The following is a 21,816-nucleotide window of genomic DNA, read 5'->3' on the forward strand; positions in this document are numbered from 1 at the left end:
AATTGATGCATGATCAAATATGAACGATTTGATAAGAATCAAGAAGTATTCATAATATTAAGTACAATAAAACACTCAACGAATATTATGCATATGGAATAACACCCTTCATTATAATAAGTTTGGCACAATAAAGCCTTAGTCATTTCTCTTTTTGAAAAAGGAAATGGAAATGACCCAAATAACTACCGACAAATTTCATAACTACCGACAAATTTCATTACTTTGTTATGTTTCGAAATTGTATGAAGAAGTGGTGGCTATCGAAATAGTGAATTACTTAGAGTCAAATAATATACTATGTAATAATCAACATGGATTTAGGAAAGAAAGTTCCAAAGAAACCGCTGCCTATGATAATCTCAATAACATACACTCCGAAGTTGATGCCAATTATTTTGTAGCTAGTTTTTTTTGATCTCTCAATGGCATTTGACACTGTTTCACCAGATTTTCTATATATAAAGTTAGAGAGGCTTTGGTTTCCACATAACATACTGACTTGGATAAAATCATATATGAGTGGTCGGCATTTGACAATCGAATGTAACAATATCGTGTCCAAGGAACATTATGTGACAATAGAAGTCCCTCAGGGATTAGAACTGGGACCGTTACTTTTGGTAGTATTTGTAGATGATCTCTCAGCACAGGAAGAAAAACTATCTTATTCAGAGGAATCGGACACATTTCGGATATGCAGTTGGTTAGTACCTCGTCCACTAGATGGAGTGATATTTTGTTGTTCGCTGTAACTTAGGAAGAGGAATGAAATACTCTGAAAGAATTCCGATTTTCAATTATGACTTTAGGTCGATGACAGCCACTATCTTGCACTGACGAGTGACTAATGAGCCCGAAACCGGTCTACTAGTGTGCCCGTTCCAAAATTGAAGGTCGACTCTTTCAGTTGTATTGCCAATTGCATATGCAGGAAATTTTCTGTGAAGATTCCTGCACTGACGCCTGTCGGATATAATGCAACGCCCTTCGTGGTATCAGCCAGGGAAGTAGTTGTTTTCTGATAGGCGTCAGTCCATTCAACCTACTGTGTAGCTATATTCGAGAGTGGCTTGAACGTTCATTTCTTTAGATTTGTTTACTGCCAGTCTTCAAGTATAGGCTGAATAGCCACTGACTAATAAAAAAATGTATTTAAATTCTTCATTGAATTTTATATGTCTATGGTACTACTTTTTCTTCTAGCCTGTATATGTTCCCATTTAATCTCTGTCACTTTAATGTTACTCAAATTTTTGACAGTGTCACTATATTTGTCATGTGCCTATGAAATGAAGAATCTCGACCCAACTAATGAAATTACAAATTATGTAAACGAAACCCCTTATAATATTGATGACTGGGTGAGAGATCTTCAATTGGAAACGTGTGCTTTAGTAGCCATCGGTCTCAAATATTTTGCAGTGAGTTTTTTTCAGTTCGTCAGCCTTTGATCACCTACAAAAAACGTTGGCAAAATATGAGGAATCATTTAATTTACTCATGGTTTCAGATATTTCTTGAAGACGTTGCGAATTCTGATAGCACCAATAAAAGATCAAAGAACTATTTCCTAGGAATATGTCAACAGAACATTTTAGAGAAATGGACGTTTTGCTCCGAACAACTTTCGAAAAAAAAGAAACATAAATGTAAATTCAAATTGGGAACGGATAGGTATCAAGGAAGAGTTCATAGGAGATTTTGTGATGTTAGGATTATGATAGGCAACAAAGATTGTTCATGTGAACAAACCATTTTTGGAGATGAAATGTATAAGGTTCGAGGTGAGTCAGTATATAACAACTCAAATGTAGAAATCTTTTCCAATAGAATTTCACTAAATTAGTTATCTTTACAATTTGAAAGGCATCAGAAATTAAAAGTAGCGGAAAAATATTTCTCCATGATAGAAAAAACGTCTTTTAATATCACCGGGAACTCACAAATGCTCTTTTTCATTACAAAATTGGACAACTATAACATTCATAGTACAACAGGACTGACCTGAAGGCATTGTGTCTTTTTTGGTACCGCAATTTTTTGATAAACTTTTTTGGAGAAGTTATCTTTGTGGCATTCCTTAATTCATTTATTTTATATAATAACACAGAAAACGGCAGCATTAGTCACTGTAGGTGAAATATTTCCTTCGGAACGAAGACTACATCAGATAAAACGATCATAAATCTATCAGAGGATCAAGAAACGACTCTTTGGGATCACTTACAGTGCTGGGTTCAGTTACCCCATAGTAGAACATGTTGGAGTCAGATTTGTTATGGTTGGTTTCCAAATGAAAAATTCGATTCTCAGTCTCCCAGCCAAGAAAATACAGCGGAAAATGGAGAGGATGGAAAAATACATACCTCTTACACTCTTGGTGTAAATATTTTTACCAACAAGCAGCAGGACAAATACACCAATAAAAGTTAAAGAAAACATAAGTGGCCAAATTCTCGAAAATTTCATATATGTATTTCCCACAACGCGAATCGGTGCCTGCTACTTGTCTCTTGAAAGTACACCGTCGAAAGAAAATGCTCTAAAAACAGCATGGGTATCTTAAAGAAAACTATATAAAAAAAGAAATGGAAAAATTGATGGTGATCCACCGCATTACGACTGGTACACATATTGAGTCAGTTTATTATGTCGACTCAGTGACATCATACAGAATTTTTTTAAGGGCAAAATACAAGCACTACAGAAAAATCCTTAAGGCGCTCTTAGAGCGGGGACTGTGCGGAAGTAGTGATTCACATTAGATTTGAATATATTTGGAAAGTTCGAATCACAAAGGATATTCATACTCATGTATGAAATGATGTCGAACACTTCAATGCCAAATGCATGAAGCAACATATCAAAAAAAAGTGAGGAGGAGAATGTTTTTTTTCAATCCTGCAGATATCGCGAACAGAATGGGTAATGAAATGAAAAACTTGCGTGTGAGGGATGAAAGTACCATATAGTAGCATATTAGTTCATATAATATATAGGAGGAAAAAATCCTTCACCTAATTGAAGGTCAACATTCAATCTTGATGTGCAGATGACGGATGACTGAAAGAATATCATACTACCTCTTTAGCAACATAACATAATTAAATTTGTAAACATTGTGATCTCATTTTATCAAATTCAAGTGAACCGAACAGCAGTAATTATTGGAAGGATAAATTAGAGTTTCAACTAACTTTATTTTCATAACTGTGGGAAGTCGAAATTTGAACTAATTGAAATTTTTTATTTTGATGATTACATTTGTCATGTGTTCATCGGAAATCAATGTATTGTCCATAGTTACACCCAATTTTTTAGCGATACTTACCCCTGCTACTTCAGAGTCGTCCATAAAGAATGCACGATTTTCCACGTCATAGATTCGAGGGTCGTATCTGCAATAGTCTCAGTAGGGTTATTTCGCAATCCATGATTTCCTGAAATCAGCAACATGATGAGTTCAGCTCAGTTTACTGATCAATAGTTACGAAGCCAAAAGCTTTACTTTTATCGAGCAAAACTAAGACTGTAATATCAGATCGGTCTCTTGATTTTCCAGTATCATTAATTACCTTTGTTGTTATCCAGGAAAGTTTTTATTTGATATTGAATGATAAGCAATATGATGATTGGGCGTTTATTGAGGACAATGTAATGAGGTTTGAATAAAGGTAACTGCAGTTTGAATATAAATGAAAAAATACCAATTGAAGAATATATTGATTTTGTGACTCCATATGAGCATAATTTACCTTACTGTATTGGAGGAAGGTCATAAATTATATCAGCATGGTCAAACACAAACTTCCCCTTGACAAAAATAGTATAGAGTGGTGAGTGAGAAAAAATGCTATTATTTCTCATATTTTAAAGAATGAAAAACGAATCTCGAAACAAAATTCCATTTTCCGACATGTTTCAGAAAACTAAGTAGAAAACATATAGAAATCTTATCCACAAAAAATAGTATATATTCATTGATCCAGTCATCCTAATTGATCGTGCATTTAGTCTCTGCAAGACGAAGGCTAGAAAATGTGTTGCAACATCGAGAAGTTCAGAAGGGTTTTGTTGCCAGAAACCAACAAAAGCTTCCACAAGAAACTACACTAAAATCAAAGTACAAACGAGGGGGATGCTCATATTGGATATGAGTTCAATTTCACAACCTGTCTCACTTTCGGGCACACCAGCCATCGTAGTCTCACGAAAATGAATGTGAAGTATTGATCGGATCCATGTGATTACTATCAAAATTTCGTATTGAAGAGCACAGAAGGACCACTCAGCAAGGAGAAACTAGCAAATGAGAATAACAAAACATGTTAACTCACCAACATAATCTCGTATGATCCGAAAGTAAAGGACCTGTATCCACAGAAAAAAAAAACGTTTTGAACATTACAGGGGCCGCCCGCATTTAGCCAGGTCAGTGTATCGATCCTCAACTTGTATCAGACAAAAAAAGCGCTAATTCGGAATGAAAGAGGTGCACTCAGTTGAACTGGAAATTGTTTTGGAGGAACAGGATTGTGCCAGTCATCATCCAAATGCCATTGAAGATACCAACAATTGGAGAATTGTAAAATAGCTCGCTTTGAAATATTGTTTCTCTTTTCCCTTTCCTCTGTTGTTGTGTTTTAATTTTTTTAATCAATTTAGACATTTCAGTTGTTGATCATTATCATATTCGTAACTTTCATTCATTCATTTTCATTCCAGGTGACATCTTACGGCATTTATTGTTCATTCCTACTCATATTTCTATATTACTTTTACATTTTACTAACTTAGAAAAAAAATCGCATGAAGATACTATTATTCCCAACTTCTGAAGTATAACAAGAAACTTCGTTAGCCACATCTGAACAAACTGAATGATCGGCAATTTTTTGATTCGCGTGGCATTAATTAGTCCTGCCTGTTTAAGGTACTTATCATACCGAACTTATTTTTTCATTCTTCCTTAAATAGAATGAACTGTAACGACTCATTATTCAGATTCATCATCAATGTGTACATTAATTTTCAACTCGTTTTTCCAGGTTTCCCAACTTGTTACATCCCGCCGTTACCGAGTACATTATGCAAATATAACGTTTGTGGAGTTTCCCAATGCACAGCGAAGTCGGTGGAAAACACGGTGCACACGGTGGAATGTGATTCGAAGTGCAGAGGCGGAAACCCGGTAACATTTCAAGACACTCTCAATATGAACTTATTCTGATTCTTTTTTTATAACATGGTAGTATACGAGGGTAGCCTGTAAAGTTTCCGACCTCAATATGAAGATAACACCACTCGTAAATAAAATCTAGCGAATATCGTTGTTCATCTATTCACAGTAACTCACTGAAGTTTCAGCCATTTTGAACGTGCAGTTGTTATGTAACAGTCGTTTCAGTAAGTTTTATGAAAATGGACAAAATTAAGTATTGAGCTGTCATTGAGTATATATTTTTGAATGGCAATAATAATAATACGGTATGACGAGACACCGGTGTTGCCCTACGCTCCGGGGGATATTGAATTCCTTGTGGGAAACAAGAACTGCCGAATTTATTGGAACTATTCGTTCCACCCCAGGCTCATACAAGCTAATAAGCCTGATGTAGTCCTTCTTGACCACCAGAGCAAAACGATATTTGTCGTGGAGTTTTCAGCTCCTGGCGATAAAAATATCGTCAGAAAAAAAGGAGGAAAAACGGATAAAATATCGAGATCTTCTCTTCGAACTCCGCAGACTCTATCCAGATCACTCTGTCAAGATGGTTGTTCTGATTATTGGAGTCCTTGGTGGAATGATGTCCTCTCTACTCTCAAATCTTAAATTCCTACTGGCTTGCCGCACTAAGGCAGAAATCTTAGCCGCACTGATGCAGAAGGCTGTCATTCTTGGCTCCCTGCGCTTGCTCAGGGCACATAGTTCTCGGACCCAATGATCACTTACTCCACGGTGTGGGGAGTGGTCATTGGTTGATAATGCTGGCGCGCCCTCAAGAATGTATCAAGGCTTGAGGGGATAGAGCCTGACCAGCGCACACTACGGTGAAAAAAAAATATTAATGAGTAGTGAAGTGGACTCGGGAGGAGCTGTATCAACTCGATGTAAAGACCTGAAAAATGATGCTTCTCTATAGGAGTTTGCATCCCAAATCGTCCGTTCCACGGTTGTACTTCCCTTGACGACAGGGGGGCCGTAAACTATGAGTTTGGAGTGTCTACATGACAGAATGGTACTGGATACAGCCTGTAAAGTTGTCAAGAGTTCGGATGCCTCTCTCAGCATGATCCGTGACCATGAAAAAGCAGGAATTGGAGCATTTCTCTTTAGGGCAGCTGCCCAAGCAGCTTATGAACTCGGTATGGTTTTCGACAATGAACGAGGTGACCACAACTCTGTCACCGAGTTGGAACCCGTTCAGCAAAAAGCTCATATAAAAGCCGCAGAGATCACCTTACTTCTGTGGAAACACAAGGATAAGCCAATTCATTGAACATTGAAGACCTTACCTTGGCTTATCAAAGCGCCTGACTTTCGATTTTCTTAGGTCGAGTGGGCTGAAGTCGGAAACTGAAGGGTTCATCATGGCTTGCCAGGATGATGTCTTCAACACCTCAGTCTACCGCAGTCGCGTGATGGGTATAGAGGTTCCTGACACAAGGTGCAGGGCCTGCCTCGAGGCGCCCGAGACCCTAATGCACTTGCTATCAGCATGTCCAGCATATGCGGTCTCGGCCTATATACATCAACATAATGCGACTCTAAGAGTGCTATATTACCATCTACGGCACTCTTACGGTATTGACGAGGCACCGGTGTTGTTCTACGCTCTGGGGGATATTGAATCCGTTGTGGGGAACGAGAAGTACCGAATTCATTGGAATTATTCGTTTCCCACCCTCAGGCTCATACAAGCTAATAAGCCTGATGTAGTCCTTCTCGACCACCGAAACAAAACGATATTTGCCGTTGAGTTTTCAGCTCCTGGTGAGACAAATATCGTCAAAAAAGAGGAGGTAAATCGTGATTTACTCTTCGAACTCTGCAGACTCTATCCAGATCACTATGTCGAAATGGTTGTTCGGATTATTAGAGTCCTTGGTGAAATGATGTCCTCTCTACTCTCGAATCTCATAATGATACCGGCTTCCCGCACTAAGGCAGAAATCTTAGCCGCACAGATGCATAAGGCTGTCATTCTTGGCTCTGTGCGCTTGCTCGGGGCACATGATTTTCGGACCCAATGATCACTTATCCCACGGTGTGGAGAGTGGTCATCGGTTGATAATGCTGGCGCGCTCTCCCGAATGTATCGGGGCTTCGGGGGATAGGGCCTGACCACCGCACACTACGGTGAAAAAAAAAATAAAAATCTTTATTCAATCCTTACAGATCACATACAGCATGATATAGGATACGTCACAAATAAAAAACCGTGTGATGGTAGACAAATTTACAATCAACAATATATAAATATAATTTTTTGATAGATTTGTACACACATACATAAAAACATTCACTATATTTATACACATGAGCAAACATATTTTCATTTTGCATCAAGAAATTCTTTGATACTATAGTAACATTTGTTTTGCAAATGTGCTTTTAATTTTGATTTGAAGATGTTTTTATTCCGTTGCTCTCTCAGGTTTGCGGGAAGATGATTGAAAAACTTTATACCTATATAGGAGGAGCTTTTTTCATATGATGATGAGCTGTTAGCAGGAATTCTGCTGAGGTCTCCGTTTCTAATTGGGTAATCATGGCAATGAGAAACTGATACATCTCAACATGTTTCATAAAATCTGTTTGAAATATGTTTTTCCGTTAATCAGCTGTCGCCCCCATACGAACCACAACTCTCTGAAGTTGAGAAACTCGTTCGAGCTAAGGACTAACAAGGTCTTACCTTTTAACGTGTAATTCCTAACACGGTCAACATTATTCATAATAACATTAAACATTTGAAAACATAAATACATGGAACTGTTAAAATTTTATATTTTTGAAAATATGGTCGACACGATTCATCTGGTGTTAGAGTGAAAATGAGTCGAATAATTGTTTTTTTGGGATACAAATATTTTGTTTCAGTTATTGGAGCATCCCTAGAAGTTGATGTTATAGGATATAACAGTAGATTGCAGTAGATGAGAGCATAATATACATTGATGAGTTGATTGGTATTGAACATATTTTTTAATTGCAATATAGCATAGTAACCTGTGTTATCAGGGACATAGCTGAGAGCAACGCGTACTCGTCAAATATAGTAATTATGTTGATTACAAAACGTAAACTTCAGGAGAATCTTCGTAAATCTTCGAATCTCAAAAAATATATCGATTCAAATTTCATTATTTTACCATATGAACTAAGACTAGCGAATTAGATAAAATTTCCAAAAAGTAACTTTCAAATTTTCTTGCTCACTTCAACTGATGTTAGGACACCCTAAAGATAAGATGTTGGGAAATGAAAAGTCAGGGATGTATTAGAACTGTGACAAAAACATATAGGTTTCGCTACAGACTAAGCGAGCTTATGAAACTTGTTTCAAAGAACACGAAGATGATATTAATTTTTTGAGGTCAGAAAAATCTAGTTTCGCTCATCACGCATAAGAGAACGGCCTTAACTGTTTGAAATTATTGAAATCGGTAGATGACATTAGTTATTTGGATGTTTTCAAAAGTCTGGAAATAGCAAAGTGTGACATGAAAGATATAAAGACTGACAAAGGTCCGATGCTAAATAGCCCAAACAGAAAATTCATCACGAACTCCTTCCCGAAGTCATTGATGTGTATGGGAAAGTGAAAGATACTGATAGAAACCAGTTTGAAGAAAGGAATCAGTGTATTTGAAGTCTTCAAAACGACAAACTAGTTACTCAAACGCGCGTGAAGTAGACGTTGTAAGTTCTATTATTTGGGGACAGTGCTTGTTCTGGATTTGTTTCAAGCCCGAGGTTCAAGTTCTACCTTTCGTCATAGTACATACAAAATTCATTTCAGTTGACGACTCAAAGACTGTATTATATACTGACAATCTAAACATCCGGAAGTGTTTTTTCACCACTAGAAAGCCGCCTGATTTGTCCATTCCTTTCAAGTCTGCGGGAAACACCGCTCATTGCGTTTTCCTCATCTTTTTGTAACATCGATTCCACTAGTACTATTTCTTGTACTAGTTTGTATCAATGTCTTGTTGGTTTTATGATAAAGATTGCCCATAAACTTTTCCCCTTCAGAGATTTAGTGCATCACATGCATGAAATATGATGAGCTGTGTCTGCCTCTCTGTTGCGTTGCTTCCTGTTAAAGACTCCTTATACTCCCCTATTCTGTTCAAATATCCACTGGAACAATAGTGTCAATAATTAGTAGCCCTATGATTATTATAAGCCGATTTCTGCTTTGTAAAAGCATTTTTTAGTCCTTTTTTCGGACCTTATATGAAGGTTTCCCTATGGATGACCCCAGATATATTTTTCTAGAATACAGGGTGTCCCTGGACTTCCTCTTTTCCTCTCGGGAATGTATAGATGGGGTCAAAATATCACCAGTACTTCATATAACTTTTTTTCCTAAAAGTCTTCGTAACCAAGTTACGGGCCCTCGAAGTTACAAAATGAAAAATGTTTTTCTTTGATAACTTTTCAAGTGAATATTCAGAATCATCCAAATTTTGGTAATTGACTAAACAAATGAATTCCGTCGATGAACTTTCATGCAGGAGTCAGTTGTTTTGCTACAAAGTCAGGAACGGACTACCCCCGATTGTCCACACCCCAAAACTTTGAAATGACAGATATTTTTCAATATTTTTCAACAAAATAAGGTTACTTGGACAATTTTATGAATAAAAGTACTCGTGTGGAAAGTCGATCGGAGCAACGAGTCTTGATAAAAATGTAGTTTCACTCGACGACATCAAACCCGCTCGTCCACCATTATTTGAAATGAATAATTATCAATGCAGAAATAATAATGATAACGTTAATTCAACAACATTTATAACAGGAATAATACAAAGTATGCTAAAATGAAGTCGTAAACAAAAAGTACAGTACCTATATGGAAGTTTAAGTCACAATTGTGATAGCAGATATTTTTTCAAGAGAAATATCAAGTTCTGTAGATTCGTGGTGTTTTTAAACTAACAAGCTACTCTACTATGAAATATCGAATTCATTCCATATTTTGTATGTACATAATACGTGTGGAATAATCACGTTTCGTGTTGATCAGTTATCTGAATCTCATGAAACTCAACATTCGAATGTTTCAAATTCTTCTTCACAGCTAAACTGTTGAGGAGTTTCACTGATAATTATAATTTTATGGGAGAAATTCTTTAACACGAATCTAAATTTAGCTGAAAAAACGCACATCGGAAAAAATATTTACTATACTAATAAAAAGCAAACGAATGAACTACAAAAACAGCTGCACATGATCAGGTGAAAAATATCCAGGGAATAATTATGTTCCATTTCTTTCACAGATGTTGACAAAAAAACCTTTTAGAAAGTTTTGATAAAAAATGAGAAACTGGAATGCGATTTTGTTTTGTTGAGTGGTGCGTTGTCATATGACTATCATTGTATTGTCAATATTTTATAGGATATTTTGAATTTTTTCGATATGGCCGAACAGTTTACATTCAATGAATATGCAGATATGCATGTATTTTATGGACGAGCATTTTGTAATGCTGCAGAAGCTCGTCGTCTGTATTCCGAGCATTTTCCCAATCGAACGGTACCGTCAAGAGAAACATTCGAGCGTGTCGATCGCAGCTTGAGGGAGACAGGTATGTAATAATTGATAATTAATTTGAGCACGTTGTTTTATTTCGATATTATTGTAGGTACAGTTTTGCCAAAACGAGGTGGTGAGGGCGCTCCTAGGACTGTACGTACCGTTGTATTGGAGGAAAATATTTTGGAAGCCGTCGCTGATGATCCTTCAATGAGCATCAGAAATCTATCAAAACAGTTCCATACATCCAAGTTCACTATTCATAGAATAATTAGGGAACAACTGCTCCACCCATTTCACATCCAGAAGGTACATGCCATGACACCTCAAGATTTTCCAGCACGACTGGAATATGCCAATTGGTTCATGGATAGGCAAAGAGAGGATATGACTTTTATTAATCGAGTTTTATTCACTGATGAAGCAGGTTTCAATAGAGATGGAGTTATCAACTCTCATAATCTCCATATATGGGCCGAAGAAAATCCCCATGGGATATTGCAAACCAAACACCAACGGAAATTCAACGTGAATGTTTGGGCTGGTATCATAGGAAACCATCTTATAGGACCATTCGTTCTACAGGACCGATTGAATGGAGAACGTTATTTGGAGTTCATTCAGAACGATTTGAATGGACTTTTGGAACATGTTCCATTGCAAACCCGAAGAGATATGTGGTTTATGCATGATGGCGCTCCTCCTCATTTTAGTTTGATTGTGCGTGACCATCTGAACCATATTTTCCACAATAGATGGATTGGTAGAGGTGGGCCATATTCATGGCCATCGCGGTCTCCGGATTTAAATCCATTGGATTTCTTTCTGTGGGGGCATCTGAAAAGCCTTGTTTACGCTACACCTATTCACACAAGAGATGCATTGTTGAATAGAATAACATTACATTGTGAAGCCATACGAAACGACCCTGGAATGCTATTTCAAGTACAGAGAGGGTGTCTTCGCAGACTAAGAAAATGTATAGAGAGAGAAGGTGGTCATATCGAGCAGTTTCTGTAGCGGATTTTTCATTTCTGTTTGCTCTTGAGGCTCTTGAGTTTCGTTAGTAAAACGTGTTTGCATTATAAAAATTCGTTATGAACATTTTACCTATCATTTCCATTTTCCTTAAAAACTAATATTTTCGAATAATGGTAGACATCTCAGGATAAATGTTGTTGAATTAACGTTATCATTATTTTTCTGCTTTGATAATTATTCATTTCAAATAATGGTGGACGAGCGGGTTTGATGTCGTCGAGTGAAACTACATTTTTATCAAGACTCGTTGCTCCGATCGACTTTCCATACGAGTACTTTTATTTATAAAATTGTCCAAGTATCCTTAATTTGTTAAAAAATATTGAAAAATATCTGTCATTTCAAAGTTTTGGGGTGTGGACCATCGGGGGTAGTCCGTTCCTGACTTTGTAGCAAAACAACTGACTCCTGCATGAAAGCTCATCGAAGGAATTCATTTGTTTAGTCAATTACCAAAATTTGGATGATTTTGAATATTCACTCGAAAAGTTATCAAAGAAAAACATTTTTCATTTTGTAACTTCGAGGGCCCGTTACTTGGTAACGAAGGATTTTAGGAAAAAAAGTTATATGAAGTACTGGTGATATTTTGACCCCATCTATACATTCCCGAGAGGAAAAGAGGAAGTCTAGGGACACCCTGTATGTTTATTGAAAATCCTACAAGTGTTACCCGAATACATCAAGTATCGGCCAATTTCGTCACTTATAATTTTGGTTCATCAGATTTCCAAGTGCAGCCTTGCTGTCTGTGATCTTTCTCTTGAAATTTTTGTGTATATAAACCATCATCCGTGTTAGGAATCACACGTTGAAAGATAAGACCTCGTTAGTCCTCAGCTCGCACAAGTTTCTCTTCTCTTCTGAGAGTTGTCATTCGTATGGGGACGACACCTGATTAACGGAAAAACAGATTTTAAACAGATATATTTAAACAGATCATCGATACTTTTTCATTTCGTACTCTTTGTGTATGTTTAATAATAATAATAATAATAATCGTCTTTATTGTTACCCAGCTGTAGTTACATATAAATATTTTAATAAATTAGAGAGCTAGTTGCTGACATAACAAAAGGCGAAGTTCAACTTAGTTAGCACAAGTGCCACTGAGTTGTTCTTCCACTCAACTTCGAAAAATATTGTAAACGTTATTCAAACAAACATAGATGAAAACCAATGATACAAATTTCATATACCTATCTATTATCAAATTCATTTTATTTATATTGATGAAGAAACATCTCTTCACTTTCACAACATTACCCTTATATTTTCTCAAAAATAAGTTTGGCTCATTTTGAGGGGTAGCAAGATATCTGAAAAAAACATTTGTTTTTTGTCGACGTTTCAAATTTAATAAAATTCTCCTTCAGGGTTCAGTAACAATCAATTTTCATAAACATACCTTCCACAAAACTTATACGATTATTATCGTTTCAATTTCATAAGAAACAATGAGTTCTTAATCAAATTACTCACCGAAAAGTAGTTTTTTCGTGTTGATAATATTACTATTTTAAAAATCATCAGATATATTAGATACATATAAAAAAAATAAAAAAACATTGCAAACAACCAAAATTTCCGAGACAACACCAACACAAAACGACATGAAACAAACGAATGGCTTTATCTGTGATTCTGATAAGTTTGTGTTTGTTTTTTAGTCAATGGCAGAAACAAAAAGAATGACAGAAAGGTAAATTATTCCGGTATTTTACTCATCAAATTGAAATATGCAGTACTGAGGTCATCGACATCTTCTATAATAATAATAACTGCCATAGTGTTAACACTATCGCATTTGAGGATATGTATCATTTCGCTCAAAAGTCTTTTGGATAAATATGGTTGAACATCTAGAATAGTTGAATAATCATAATGAAAAACATGTCCTTATTCTTTTTTACGTTCAACAAGAGCTGTGGGGTTTTTATAGTCTCGCATGTGTTCTGAAACTCGTGTTTTAAGATACCTACCGTCCGGTTTGACCAACATAGCATTTGTGACAGCTTCCACAGTTCAATTTGTAAACTATATCCGATTGTATTTCTTGTGGTGTTTTTGTTTTTTGTTTCAAGAAAAATGATTTCCAATTGTGTTTTCATTTGAAGAAGATAATTTAATTTGTTTGATACTGAGTTGCATTCCAAGTTTATCAGATACATTTTCTACAAATAGAATTTTGTGATATTTGGGTTTTGCCCTTGTATTTTGGGAGGAGAAAATTTTTTCTCTAATCATTTTTTAATAAGAGCTATAGAAAAATTATTTTCCACTAGGTAATTCTCAATTAATTGGAGACTTTTGTTAGGGAATTCAGAATTGGAAATGAAAATTGCTCTCGATTCCAAATTCCTTATAATGTTGATTTTACTCTGAAAATTATCTTTCGAGAAATAATTTAAAAATCTCTCAGAAAAAGTTGGTTAATGATACCAGTCTACCTTTGAAATTCGGTTTGCAACTTTGATTATTTTAGAATCTAAAAATTCTAACGGATTGTTTTCTTTCATTTCTAGAGTAAATTTTTGTTTTGGATGAAAATTATGAAAATTATCTTATATTTCAGTTTGTTTATTTTTTGGAATGGAAGTAACAATATCGTCAACAAATCTTTTGAAAAAAGGCAATTAAAATGACAACTTTTTTATGCATATATTTTGTAGTTCTGCCATGACCAAGCCTGCACAAATGGGTGACATACAGTTACCCATTCCCAACCCAATTTGGTGTTGTCTCGAAAATTTTGGTCGTTTGTATGTTTTTAATTTTTTTTTAATATGTATTTAATATGTCTGATGATTTTTAAAATAGTAATATTATCAGCACGAAAAAATTACTTTTTGGTGAGTAATTCAATCAAGAACTCATTATTTCTTGTGAAACTGAAATGATAATAATCGTGTAAGTTTTGTGGAAGGTATGTTCATGAAAATTCATTGTTAGAAAGCCGTGAAAAAGAATTCAAATGAATTCGAAACGTCGGCAAGAAAACAATTGTATTATAAAAAAAAATCGATCCTGTTACCCAACCAACCATTTTTCAGAAACATTTTTGGAGCACTTAACTAGTTAACTTGTAGTAAGATAATTTGATCATTACAGTATGAGTTGTAATAAAAAATAGTTTTTCGAAATGTAGAGAACTCATTAGGATATACAGATCATTTGATTTCTACTCATCCATTTTCTCCAAAGTTGCAAGTGAGATAGCTGATTCAAATAAAAAATTGTTTTTCACAGTTCTGCGAATATCCAATTGACAGATCAGCGAAAGTCCCAGCGGTGAAGTCTCTCTGGTCGAAATGGAGGGAACAACCGGAATACGACGTCGGTGAAAAACTATCAGTCGCTTCTTGCATAAATACTTTCACGTTAGTGGTCCAAACTCGAATTTATGGACACATTTGGAGATGCTCTTATTTTCTGTTGCAGGGGTGAAGGAGACCTCGACTGTCTGGGGCCTGGATATGCCTGGTGAGTGCCAAGTGATTTAGTATTTGAACTGCTTGAATTATTCTATCACATTGAAAGGATGACGGAGAGAAAATATTTGCTTCGATTATCTATGAGTAATGTTGCTCTTCAACCTAAAATTTCTATATGATGGCTGGTAGCAGTAATATTTGAAAAAATGTTAATACAAATTGAATTTTCGAAAAATTGTTACCAATAATGGGCTCATTCAGGCTAATTTAGTTTTCATTGAAACTTATATATTATAAAAGTAAATCATCTCCCAAGTATCCCACAAAATTTTCCGGTTTATATCTTAATTAACAACTGAGCAAGAGCAATTGAAAATGTGAGATCGCCCGCGGTAAATCGTGACGTTACACCAGGCAAACGAGTTTCAAGCGGTGGCAATCGGGCCTGTAGTTGGAGATTATGAATCGCTGCTATCGTCAATTCAATTTAATTTTTTTCAAAGTAATTTTTATATCAATTCTGGGTAACTGGCATTTTTGAGACAAAAGTTCTGTAATAAATAAAGAGTACTTTGGGATTCCAAGACATAATTTTGGATTTTTCTCTATGACGTAAATAGATCTTCGCTCAATATTGTCTTTCGAATTCCAGTTTTCAACTAATAATGAAGACAAAGTAGAATCTGATAATGTATCAACAGAAGTCATGTTTGATGTACTCAAACTCTCACTGTCCTCGGGGGAACTTGGTAGTAATTTTTTCCAATACTTTCTGTATTTTCTATTTCTTCAGAACGATTTCTTTTTCGGTGGTATATAATATTTACGGTCTGTTCAGCTTTTGATCTTCGAAAAACCTGTTTATTAACTTGAATTCCAACATCAAAGGTCTTTTCCTGTGTACCTGCTTCATCAGACAATATCTTCGTTACAAGTATACAACAAAATTAGTTTTTTTTTTTTTTGAACAAAAGGTGGAGCTTTAGATGTATGGGCCGTCGGTCTATCAATCTGGCAATCAAATATATGCCAAACTACGCCTGGCTTCGATATAATTTTTCCCATTTTCATAGTTTTGATATACATTTGATTTTCCAAGTATGTTTCAACCTAAAATTCAAAGTAGTGCTCAGAGTTAGGTATAATTTTTTTTATTAATCATTATCATTCATACTTACATTAAAATGATCTTTGCAACAAAAATGCGTCCCCTTGGCAGATACAAAGTCGGCCCTCCGCATAGTGCGCTGCCATGCTTTTCGTAACAGTGAAATAAAAATTTTGTCTGGTGCAGTTACCGAAGAATTCTTGCATTTAGGAATGATGCAATACCCGTAACGTAATTTTTTATCATTATTCATATTCACGCAGTTGACACACTGCAGTAAACAACACAACTTGCTTTCTACGGCTTTAGCACACGTATTTCGCTTATCCGCTAGCACTCCCTTGTCGCCGAGTCGACTGATGTGACGTCAAGCTTGACCACACCCCGTTTAGGTGAACGCCACATTCAACAATTAATTTGAGGGGGAAGATAAAGAGTGAAAATTCAGATTTTTTGCAGATGTACTATTTGAAACATAAACTTTTAAATTATGAAATAAAAAAAATAGAGAGTTGAACTGAAAGTCCATTTCTGTAATCAATCAGATGTAACATGTTTTCCAACTAACAAGTCGATTGATATTGGAACAAATATTCCATTATCAAATAGAGTTGAGGACGTTTGAAAATGCCATCTAGAGATTCTACCTATTCCACGAATTTCAAACATGAACGATTGGTCATACATCAGTCAGTTGCAAAAGTCAAACTTCACCTGAATTGTTTTGTGTTTGGCGTGCCTTGCTTTCGTTGGAATCTAGCAACTAGATTATATGAAAGCCTTAAAGCATTGTAAGCATCCATGGTGCTACATCGAATCAAGAATGAGAAGTTTGGACGTTCTGTTCTGAACAGAAATAAATCTAAGTGAGAAGTTAGGAGGATTACTTTTTCTACGAAAACGCCATCTAAGGGACCGACAGAAAACTCAAACCACGAATATCAAAAACGAACAAGAGTTTCAACAGTGATTAAATACGAAACGAAACTCCTAACCAAATAAAGAATATTCCATATCTCTATGCAGGTTTCGCTGCAGAACATTGGTACAAGTTTCAAGTTTCGTCTCGATTCTAAAGATTAGTGATGGTATTTTAGTAAGATGGATCATGAACTTTCAATTTGTATGAAATCTACGGAACTTCTTCTTTTTTATTGAAGACAAAACACAAGCACTACAGTGAAATCTTCAAGGCGCTCTCAGAGCGGTGTCCGTGTGAAAGTAGCAAATTTCATTGGATTTGAATCGCTGGAGATTAAATCCATTAGGAAAAAGTTCTCAGGAAGTTTATTCCACATTAACGCAGTTCTCCAGATGGAAGAGTTCTTAAACAGTGTAGTTCGAAGTATACTGAGTCGAACCTCAAAACGATGAGCAGCCACAGTCGGTCGCGTATTTCTGATATGTACCGCTCTTGATGGAATCAAATGTGCCAAGTCACTCGTACACCTCCCGTGAAAGTATCTATAGAAGAGGGACAAATCTCCAACCTTTCTTCGATGTTTCAAGCTATCAAGGATGCACATGATGTTCGCGTCTCCAATCAGGCGGATGGCATTTTTCTGGATGGAATCCAGAAACTGGATGGAATCCAGAAACTGATTGCTGAAGTGTGTACAGTTTTCTGATTCGGAACAGTGTGCCAAGCTATTGAGAAGCAGCTTTTACAATTCCAGTGATAAGATTGTGCCAGGACATATTGGTGTCCATTTAAACCCCCAACAAACTTATCGACGTAGAGAGCGGATTTGGCCGACCTGACTTTATTAAATCTGGTTTGGAGACATTTATCTTCTTGGCATTGAATTGACCCTGGTTACTTTCACCACAACTCGAAATCACTTCTGGATCCTCATTAAGATATGTAATCTCCTGCTGCCGGTAAAGATGTGCCTCCGTGTCGATGTCCTGAAATCCAAATGGAATAACGAGACAAGTGTGCTGTCGTCAGCAAAGCAATGTATTGGATTCTCGGTTTTTCCCAATAAGTCGTTAAGATGCAATAAAAAGAGGGTTCGAGACAATATGGATCCCTGGGGAACACTAGCGATGACGATGAAAGTATTCGAGGATATCCATCGACGGCCACTTGCAGGGAACGTTTTTTCAGGAAGCTGAAGTGCCATAGACAAAAATGATCTGACAAGCCATAGCATCGAAGTTTGGTCAGCAAACCCTCTTGCCACACACGATCAAAAGCCTTAGAAATATTGAGCGCAACAACTCTTGATCCTCCATGTTTTTCGATTACGTTGTTCCAAATATGGGTGATATACGACAGAAGGTCGTCTGTTGATCTTTTTTTTCGAAAGCCATATTGATGATCGCTTAAGAGGTTAAAGCCTCCCAAATTTCTGAGAATATGATGGTTTTTAACTTTCTTCATGATTACCGATATCACTGATATCAAAGGTCTATAGTTTTTTGAAAGAGTTTTTTGTCCTGATAATAATAAGAATAATGAATACTAGAATTAATTCTTCATGGTTCTCGGACAATGATTGTTGATCTCCGTTTGCAAAGTAGTTTCGTATTTCAATTTTGCACATTTTCATCGTTATGAGAGCAATTATCAATTTATGAATTAGGCATCTGCATTTTTTTAAAGTATTTTTTTTAAAGAGTTTTATTTACCTTTTGAACCTATTGAGGAGCTGTATGGGCATTTCTCAACAATTTTATCTGATTTGTTTTTCTCGTTAAGAAACAAATTTTTCGATTTCTATTTGGAGTGACATTTTCGAGAATTTGGCATTGTTCTAGTTTTGATGTTGATGATGATTGATTTGATTTCAAATTTTCAATGAGAGATGATGATTATTATTCATTGATTATCATACTGATTTGACTAGAGTACAAGCATCACTTATCTCGTTCGCAATCACAATTTCAATGCCTGAATACCTTGCAATGAAAAAATGCTCTTTTTGCAATCATTTTCCTCAACGAATTCACCATGTGATAGAAAATAGAGATTTTCAAGTGGATCTCTGACAGAACTTGATGACATTTTTCTCTGTGATTTCAATATTGCTTCTGAAGTCTTTGAATGCATTCTCCTTTCTGACGTAAACTGCATTTACATTATGATTGGACCTACTTTTGAATATAACACCACATATATATGATCAATATAACTCCAAACTTTTATTGTGATAACTAAAGAAACTATTCTGACAAATATAACTACAAACCATTTGATATGATATAACATTATATAACATTATACATATAACATATGATAACATTAAGTGAAAAAAATTCAGAGATGTATAATATTTATATTAATAAACAAATGAAATGGAATTTTCCGATACTTATTGGAAATCCATAACGTATTCAAGTAACATGTCATTGTAAAATTTCCACACTCAACATGTTCAGTGACAATCGCACAATGAACTTTCACTTGAAAACGATTCAATAAACAGTAATTTTGAGAATCAATTGGAAACATGTTTTTCTTAATTTTGATTATTTCATGAAGATTCAGCGTGATCAGATTCAGGAGGAAACTATTAAACATTCATTTTGACACTGATATAAAACACATCTCATTCATATACCACTGAAAAGAAATTTAAAGAGCTCTTGGACAATTATTTGGGACGAGATTTCATCTCAAAATATTTCTCTCTCTCAACTACCTACATTAGAGGTTTCGGTAGAAAAGTTATACAATAATTGGGGTTGTTAAATATTTTTCCATTCGGATATCCGTGATGAAAGGTAGAACTGCAAGCTCTGGGGTAGAATAAACCAAAAAGGTATTGTTTTCAACACCAGAACTGCAACGCTCTTCTCGATGCGCGTTTCACCAACCAAATTAGCGCCACCACGAAATGAAGTCTTCATGATGAAGCGCGCTCCAAGAAAAGAGTTGTAATTTCGGTGTTTGGGAACAGTACTTGTTTTGAATTTGGATACCGTTTTCGGAACGTTCTATTCTATCATTTTCAATATTCATGAAAGGTCACCGAAACTGATATATATAGAAGAAATAGTCATTCAATTTGATGTTTTCAGTTGTGATCCAGATTCAGGAAACTGCACATGCCGGACATTTGAAGAACAGGGAGTATTGAAAGTGGAGAGAATCATTCATCAGAATACTGAAGGTATCATATGCACTTATTAATAGTCACTCGTGGCGAATCATCAAAATTGTGGGAACAATAAATTTCAATAATGTTGTATATTCTGTTGTACAATGGATTCAATTGAATGTCGAAATCATTTTTTATTTCTTCAGGATTCCATTACAGTCAAAAAACTGGAGGAAACATAAGACATATTGTTCGATACAAAAAAGGTGAGGAAGTATGTCTTTCACTAATTGATGGTAATTAACGAATTTCAATGCAGATGTAGATGATGACGACATAGAGGATGACAATGGAGGTGAAGATGATATAGACGAAGACATAGTACTGGAGGATATAAAAGAAAAAGAAGAAGAACCAACTGCAACTATCAACGACCTCGACAAAGATGAAATGTTAGATGAATTCAATAAGGAGACAGAGAAAGAGCTGAAAATGATATCCAAGAACAATACTGTGGATAGGCCAATGAATAGAAATGGATACTCACACAATCATATTGGACTAAAACAGTTAACAATACTAACTTATGTATTATTTATTAATATATTGTGAAATAAGAAGATTCAATTGATAATTTATGACATTCCGTAATTTTCAGTTTCTCCATCCACTATTTGAATGATTGTGATGATACATCAGTGAATTAATGGCCAGAAAAACTAACAACTCATTTCCAGATCCATGTATAAAGTTGATATTGATAATGGTTTCTCTACAAATCAAATGTTGGAATGAAAATATATAAACATCATCACCATGAAAAGTGTTGAACTCTAAAATAGGTTACTTTTTCTCAATTCACCCGACTTTGATTCTCGCATGGTTTCCGATATTCCCATGCCGGTCCTGTTTATACGGTCCTGTGTATACTTACCTTTTTTTCAACTAAAGTTGCGAAACTCGGTCCTTTTGTGTTCTTGAAAACAAAAATTCTTTTTGAAAACCTCATCTATTGAAATTTTGGGGCTTTTATAAAACTTATTTTCTTTTTGAACTTCAATATCTTCTTTGGAAGCGGATGACAATGAGTCATGATGAATTTTACTAGCTCGAACTTCCATTGTCTGATATGATTCGAAAATAATGAAATGAATAAAGATAACGAATAAAGAAAACGAATAAATATAAAAGATGAAAATTACCACAGAGTATAAGGAAATTGTATAAAAAAGTAGGAAAGAAATAAATAATTGGAAAAAGGGAAAAGAAAGCAAAAAAATATATAAAAATAATTCGAAAGAGATTTCAAGCCAAGTAACTTCACGACATTTCGATTGTTGGTATCCAGAATAGTCTTCGGGTGATGACTGGACTGTTTCTTCGAAAGATTACTATTTATAGGACATACG

The 21,816-nt window shown here is 35.4% G+C and overlaps 1 protein-coding gene across 1 annotated transcript; it reads left to right on the plus strand.

Annotated features, from left to right (window-relative positions):
• The first annotated feature begins 1,246 nt into the window (after positions 1-1,246).
• On the plus strand, positions 1,247-21,043 carry LOC111506580 (uncharacterized). Its single transcript, XM_074182218.1, has 8 exons — positions 1,247-1,424; positions 1,514-1,787; positions 5,052-5,194; positions 15,069-15,199; positions 15,261-15,302; positions 20,388-20,479; positions 20,614-20,673; positions 20,727-21,043. Exons 1-8 carry the CDS (start codon positions 1,293-1,295, stop codon positions 21,017-21,019), a joined length of 1,167 nt encoding a protein of 388 aa, XP_074038319.1. The 5' UTR covers positions 1,247-1,292; the 3' UTR covers positions 21,020-21,043.
• Positions 21,044-21,816: the final 773 nt, after the last annotated feature.

This window comes from Leptinotarsa decemlineata, unplaced genomic scaffold (assembly GCF_025532065.1).
Source record: "Leptinotarsa decemlineata unplaced genomic scaffold, Ldec_3_MD MMD2_tig00026328_RagTag_RagTag, whole genome shotgun sequence".
Classification (NCBI taxonomy): Eukaryota; Metazoa; Arthropoda; class Insecta; order Coleoptera; family Chrysomelidae; genus Leptinotarsa; species Leptinotarsa decemlineata.

Coding starts and splice junctions, on each gene's coding strand:
- LOC111506580 (XM_074182218.1), top strand. CDS start 1,293: ATGAAGAATCTCGACCCAACTAATGAAATTACAAATTATGTAAACGAA. Junction 1,425..1,513: donor TCGGTCTCAAATATTTTGCA/GTGAGTTTTTTT, acceptor TCATGGTTTCAG/ATATTTCTTGAAGACGTTGC. Junction 1,788..5,051: donor TGAAATGTATAAGGTTCGAG/GTGAGTCAGTAT, acceptor TCGTTTTTCCAG/GTTTCCCAACTTGTTACATC.